Genomic DNA, 7,529 nt, shown 5'->3' on the forward strand with positions numbered 1-7,529 from the left:
GACTTCTCTCCAAAATACTTCGACCTCCTCTGGTTTGGGTGTGTGTTCGACAGTAACTGGAGGGTCTTGGAAGAGTCGAGATGGGTCAGAGAGAAACTGTTGTTTTTCTCTGACCCACTTCTCCCTCCGCTCTAGGCTTCTCTTAGCGTCAGATAGTATCCGTACTCTCTCAACAATATGCTGCCTGATGGTCAGCAGCTTTGACTTGTTAAGTGTGTGATAACGGGTCCGGAGTTCGCACGCGAACTTTCGAACCTTGGCGGTAAAATTCCTGCCAGATGTGATGTAGTCAATCACAGATTGAATGCGGGACGCGTACAGTCTTGCCCAGCCTATCTTTATGGCAACTTTATGCATTCGTCTTTTGGTCTTATGATCAGCCGTTGGTTTTGTTTTAAGGTTCACATCGGCCAAAGCTCTCGCTGCATTATACACACAATGGCTTGAGAGAAACCTTGGTGTTGATGTTTCTCCGGGTCGTAAAGCAACGCTCTGTATCTATTGGATGCCTGCCTGCGGTTGGTCTTAGTGTCGCCTCTCTCTTTGTTGCCGGCTTGTTCTAGCTGTGGTAGAGTAGGCGTTCCGCTTACATAGCCCCTTTTACGGAGTAGTTCAGCATGGTTTCGCAGACGTTGCTTCGAAAAGTGCGATAGCTCCGGGTGTTTCTCGCACCACAGAGCATGCAGCCGTGCCATGTAACCCCGTTCACGGGCCACACTCGCGTCGTAGCAGTCTAGCAAGTCGTGATTCAGTTGCTCCGTCCACCCAAAGGCCACGAGATCCCACCGATTCATCGCATTGAATCCATTTTCATTGGCTCTATTTATTGGCTCTAGACTGGTCGGCATTGTTGGCCGACCCATTGTCGGGAGCCCTGCGCGTTCTGTTGTTTGGAACCGCACTTACTACAACTATGTTTGGTGTTGTCATTGTTGTTCCCACGAGAAGCTAAGGAAAGGGGTTCGTCCATCCTTGTAGAGCTCCGCATGCAAGGATAAGGCTGCGTACTTTGGGAGGTCGCCCGCTATCCCAGAGTCACCGTTCTAGACACCTCACCCAGGTGCCCTCTATCCGCAACCCGAGGACGCGTTCGGTGGCTTTGTCATAGGCCCTTCGGTTTGATTCTAGAGGAATCAATACCGAACCGAAGTATATATATATGTATAGTTGTGCAAATAATCGTTCAGTTCAATATGTATATAATGTTTTTCTGAATTTTGGAATAAACATCTTGTGATCACTACACGTTGGACTATTCATTGAGAGCAGGATACCACACTAATTGCCAAATGATTCTCCAGTGAGGTCAAATGGTGAATTGAGGTCTTAATGAGAGATTTCTACCCCCACTTATTTTTACTACTGGTTAGAGTTGCGGAAAATTCCTTAATACTAGACAGTTTCAACAAAAAATGTATTTAAATTTTTGGTTTAAAAAATTGATTTTTACTCTAAAAAAAGTAATTTTCAACCAAATAAATGAATTTTCAACAAACAACAAAAGTTTTTTTACCAAAAAAGACAAATTATAAAAAAGCTATAAAAAAGTATGGAAATGGTTAAAAACTTCTGTAAATTATTAAAAAAAAGAAACACGCGCGGTTCGTTGATAAATAGATTCCATACATATTTAATTTTGTATAAATATATTTATTATAAATAGTGTAAAAATTTCTTTAAGTAACATACGGTTCTGTGCATTGCAGTTGCCCAAACGTTCTAACACGGCAACGCGCCTTCGACTCGACTTCCATGGTAGGGCGTAACAGAGTTCATACACTATTCCATTTAAATGTACTCCCCACTGAAAATTTGTTGGGCGAATGGTTAGTACAGTAACGCTTCTTTGAGGCGGGAGCACGGAATATCCACACCGAGCTTCGCACGGAGTTATACAATTATAGCTTATACTCGTGGGGCAACTTCATTCTCATTTGTGGGACTACTGCGTTCCGAACACATGGGAAAGGATCTGCTCGCACGTTTGGTACTATAGCTTACTTAAATGTGGTCTGGCCTCTGCACCAACCATCGTGGTGGCGCTGCGTTGCCACTAAGAATACAGCTGCTTGTCCACATTTTTTTGAGTGCTGTAACATAATGCTTAAGTCACTGATTAAGAGCCACAGCGCTTCGAGGTCCAGGTCAGCGATGAACAATATCGGGAAGAGAAATTTATCCAGCAATAAAAAACTATGCGGTGGTCGCTATGGAAATAGCCTACATATTTCTAAGTTACCGATGCTTTGGATAGGTCCAGCCCCATCCCACTGCGTGAAAATGCGATTTAATGTGGTTGGGGCCTATTAATTTTTTTTATACTTAACCATAATATTAATCATTATTTTTTGAACTTATTCATCAGATAAATCTATTAAAATACTTTTTTTTTATTTATAGATTTTTTTAAAAAGAAAGGGACACATATAATGTCACATTTATTACGCTTATTAAAGAATATGGATAAAAAATAAAATTTTACAATGTCAAATTGACTCAAATCAGTCCTGAAACTTTTATTAAAAATGTGAAAAAGTTATTTTATTAACAAATGATGAATGGGAATTTTATTTTTAAAGCAATTTAAACATAATTGTTTTTCAGCACTTTCATAGACTTATAAAAATCGTTGTTTTGAGTTTCTTAAATTAAAACTGAGCGCGCAAGGTTCATTTTTAGTTAAATTCATCATAGTTGTAGCCCTTTTTTCATTTATTGAAAACTTTTGTCTCAAAATTTGTTACTATCTTGATTAGCCGAGGTAAAGACTAAGTAAAAGTTTTCTAAATTTTTCAAAATTCAATTTTCAGGGGAATAAAATTCGGAACTGATTTACATTAAATGTAAAATCTGATTTTTTTCTCCCCGAGTTATTCATCCCCGAAAATGAACAAAACCTGCAATCTCAAATTTGAAAACGAAAATTTTCATACTTCTGTACAAAACGTTTAAAAAAGGACTACAACAATAAAAAAATTGACCAAATATGAAGCTTATGAAAGTATTATTACAGTTAAGTATCAAATTTTTTTAAATCAGGCCGCAATCGACCGGCAAAATAAAATGCAATGACACTTATTTAGCCAATAAAATAAATGTGCATAGAATCGACATTTTTGAAAATAGAAGTGTTTATATTTACATCACATGCATCTTTCTGTGTGAATTTATGTGTCTTCTATAAATATAAGTTTTTTTTTTAATTTAGAAATATATACCTTTTTTAATTTATAAAGATATAATCGTTTATAATACTACAAGTTAATGATGAGCGAAAGGGATTTAATACCGAAATTAGAGACCATTAAAAATTAGGTGACGTAGCGATGAAAATAGATTTTTAAATGTTTTAAAGATATGCGGGTCTAAAAATTTTGAATCTAACATCTTGTTAGTTCTTAAAAAAAATTAAGTTACAATCTTCACATCTTTTTCGAATATTTCAAATGTATTATCAGAAAGTAATTATGAGAAAGTGGTTATACAAATAAATAAGATTAAAATAATTCTTCCAAAAAATATAAGACACTCATAGTTTTTAGGTTTTATCATACCCACAATCACAACGAAGCTTGTTTCAAATACGAACATTTTCATGCACTTTTGTCTGAGTAGTTCAAACAAATTGTATACGTTTCTCTACTTTTTGCACTAAGTATGTTAATATTTTAATACTATTAATTTCTATCATTACTTTTCATAATTTTTTCTTGAATAGCTAAAAAATTATAGGAAAATCATTATATCTATAAGCTTTTAATGATTTTCCTATAATAATTTTTCATGAATGGTAACATTAAGACTTTATTTCTCATTAACCCTTCAGAGCCCCTGGGTGCTATGTGGCATCGCTGCGAACGGAGATGCATAATCATTTGTATCGGTCGCGATATACGCCCAGTGATGCCATATGGCATCATAGCGTAGTTCTGAAACGTCTGTACGCGTCTTGACAAAACCTGCACCTAATGTATTGATAGCCAAGTTATCAGCTTGCTTGACTTTCACGAAAATTTTGAGACAAAAAAAACCTTGGGTGCTGACGGGTTAAATGTAAAAAAAATACGGCTGCGATCAGGTATTGCTGTAATCAATTATCTCATAATCAACTGAGATGCCTTCAGAAAATTCAAATCCATAATTGTGTTATTTGTGTTTTACATTTCATATTTATTACATAATAAGCGTCTATCGTTGCTTTTTTTAAAGGAAATTTATCAATTAATTTCAAATCCGTTATTTTGCCAGCAGTTCATTTTTAACTATTATTTATTTATGAATCCTATTTTTCACGTCTTGTTACTACCACACTTTAAATTTATTTCACATTTTTATATTTATTTCTGGAGTCGATTAACTACTATTTATAATCTTTAATGTCTATATTATTATTTAGTTTCCTTTTTTTTATCCTTATATTTCTAAAAATGGATTTTATATTTCAGATACATTTTTTTATCAAGGATCTTAAACGCTTATTCCGAACCCTTTCCGAATTCTTTCCGAAACCTTTCTGAATCTTTCCGAAGCGGCCTTTCCGATACTTTCCCTTTTTTCCGGCAGGGAAGTTGGGAAAATATTATTAGAACTGTTTGAAACTTTGATATAGGGATCTCTAGGCAGATAAGCGTTCGTTGTAATATAACGTCCCGTTCAAGCGAAATGTCATGAAGCATCATACCTATTTCATTTTCATAAGCTGAAAATGATTAAATTAACACTGAAATCTTACGCTTATTGCCTTAGATTCATTTAGCGAACAGCATGCGATTTCGGTCCGGGTCTATATTGTCTAATTAGCGAACACCGCTTATCTGGCGAACGAATTGGTTTTTGACGGTTAAATCTGTTTAAGTCAGTGAAGTCTATATTCTTTTTTTATATAATAAAGTGATTGTATGAATAGTATACTATGTTTGAATTAAAAGAACGAAGTTCTTTATTGAAACAATAAAGATATATTTTTGAAAATGTTGTGGACTTACTCTCTTATTGGTTATATAAATAGGTTAAAATATAATATTTTTCTTAAGCAAAATAATACTTTAGCTCAGATAAAAAAAGTTCGGATATCTATAGGCAAAAAAAGGAATGATTTTTTATCTTTCTTAAGATCTGACATACAGATCGATGCAAAGAAAATAATAATTAAAACCTGTTTCTGACCCAAAAAATATTTTTGAAATGTATTAAAAATAAATTAAAGAAAAATAATGGTAAACATAATAATTAAAAATATTTACGTATGAAGGGAACAAGCTTTTTTTACATCGCATTGTCAGTTACCAAACTATCCAAAAAGTGACTAGTGTTTTACAAAGTCTGTCAAAAAGGTAACTGGGGTGTCAAGAGGAAACTATAGTTGATTTACACGTGCGCCGTACTTTTTTCGTACCTTAATAGAAAGTATCTTTTCTGGCATACTTCTTAGCACGAGAAGCGGGACTTTTTGTGCATATGTTATAAAAAAGTCCTTTTTCAACTTGAGGGCTTTTAGAGTCAGTGCCTAAATAACATTAAGTTTTTTTTCTGAAATTTTGAATCTCAGAACGCAGTATATTTTTTGTCATTCTACAGAATCGCGAATGGGTCGTGATGCGGTTTTTAACTTTTGTAAAATAAAGAAATGGGACGGTGAAACGGTTGGAAGGGATAATTAATTTATACGTGAAAGAAAAGCTATTATTCATTTATTGAAGTTTTCGCTCCGAATCCTTGGTTTTTAATTTATAAATAACATTTGAATTTTGTTGTAACGTTTCATTTTATGATTTTTTATTTGTGGGATATAGGGGCCGTTTGAAAAATACGGAACGTTTTTTACTCACAGTTTTGACGCACGTCCTCCCCCCTCCCAAATAATGTTCTTGCATAGTAAGTGTGTAGGACTATATCATCGCATAGCAATAGTTGTGCCGCTTTCCCTAAAAAAATTGCTGTCTCGATTTTTTTTAACATAGAAATTTATTGTTCATTCCTATTATTTTAGGAGGCTGGTACGAGACCACGAAAGTGTCAGAGATAACAGGAACCGTTGCAATTGAATTCGGTAGACATGTGTACATGAAGGCACTGGATAACGGACTCTTTACCCTCGGCATACCCCATAGTGAGGGAGAAGGTCCATCTCCAGAAGAGATTCTTACAGCGATACCTGTAAATGAGACAAAAGTGGCTCTAAAGTCTGGATATGGAAAATACTTAGGAGTGGATAAAAAAGGTGTTGTTGTAGGCCGAAGTGATGCAGTGGGTGCTTTAGAACAATGGGAACCGATTTTCCAGGTATTATTTATCATTTCATTAAATCGTGGATTTATTTGAACCCAGAAGAGGTGAATGCTAGTTTCCTGTACTCCCCCTGACTCTTGTTTCCATCCCATTCTTCAACTGCTTCTCCGTGCCATTTCGTCATTTTTCCTCGGCGTTAAGCTACGGGTTTAAAGTGAACCATGTCTCATGGAGAGAATATAAGAAACTGAGCACCACAATCCGAAAGTCTTAGATATAGATGTTCAGCAGATTCAGTTCTTCAGCATGTTTTCTTTTACAAAGAAAAAAGTACAGTCTGCAGTAGAAAGAGATTGCATTTTTTGATTATTCGACGGGACGAAAATATATATACTAAGTACTTCGCCAATTGTTACAGAACTGGGGCGCGTAAAAAGCAGCTATATAAGGCAATGTGACAAAAAACTTGTGAGTGGACAAATAATTCATCAGTTCGATAAAATAACGGTGTTCTTGCATTTTTAGAAGTCACTTATTTTTCATTTGTTTTTTCAAACAACTTTATAAAGAACAAATGAAAAACAAGTGACTTTTAAAAATTCAAAAACACCGTCATTGCACCTAACCGGTCAATTTTAAATAGGAAATTAGGAAATAGAATGTAGATCGTATCACCAGGGAGATATGTGACGCTTTATTTCACATTTATTAGTTATTTGCGGAAAGGATCAAGGTCTTGAAGTTTTGTTTGAAATATCATGAGTTCCTCTTTTCAGTTCTTGCGCAGCAGTGTAATTCGAGCAATTATGATTTGAAAGTGATTCTGTAACGTAAAGAGCATTATTCTCCCACTATACTATCTCTTTTGTTGAGAAACTACGTTTATTCGTCCTTTGCTGGATAAAATTTGCAACACATGGATTGTTGGCTGAATTTACCCACAGAGACAGATAGAAGCAGGAAGCGAAAGGGTCTGCACATCCAAAAACAAGTCATCTCTAAAGTCGTTGCTATCAGGCATAAGGTATTAGGAAATTCTTCTGACTACTTGAGCGGCTTGGCAGAATTTGGTCTAGGTCTTTGCATTTCTGATCCATCATCTTGGACTTGTCCGCCTTTTAGAGAATATGTAGTTATTAAACATAATACCAGGTGTATACATATGAAACCGGTATTGCCATCTAGCGGCCAGTAGGTTTATTTGTAGGCACTGTCGGAACTTACCATTTGTGCTAATTGGCGTATTGTCATCTGTCAACAATATCCAATACCAAACATTTCAAGTTTCATATGACATCGTG

At 35.3% G+C, this 7,529-nt stretch overlaps 1 protein-coding gene across 1 annotated transcript in view; it reads left to right on the forward strand.

Annotated features, from left to right (window-relative positions):
• LOC117174488 (protein FRG1 homolog) overlaps nt 1-7,529 on the forward strand; it is a 57,401-nt gene that overhangs the window by 30,642 nt on the left and 19,230 nt on the right. Inside the window, exon 3 of the mRNA XM_033363650.1 lies at nt 5,990-6,282. Coding sequence (XP_033219541.1) covers nt 5,990-6,282 — 293 coding nt within the window. The remainder of the gene's footprint in view (nt 1-5,989; nt 6,283-7,529) is intronic.

Source organism: Belonocnema kinseyi, chromosome 1, assembly GCF_010883055.1.
Source record: "Belonocnema kinseyi isolate 2016_QV_RU_SX_M_011 chromosome 1, B_treatae_v1, whole genome shotgun sequence".
NCBI classification, from domain to species: Eukaryota; Metazoa; Arthropoda; class Insecta; order Hymenoptera; family Cynipidae; genus Belonocnema; species Belonocnema kinseyi.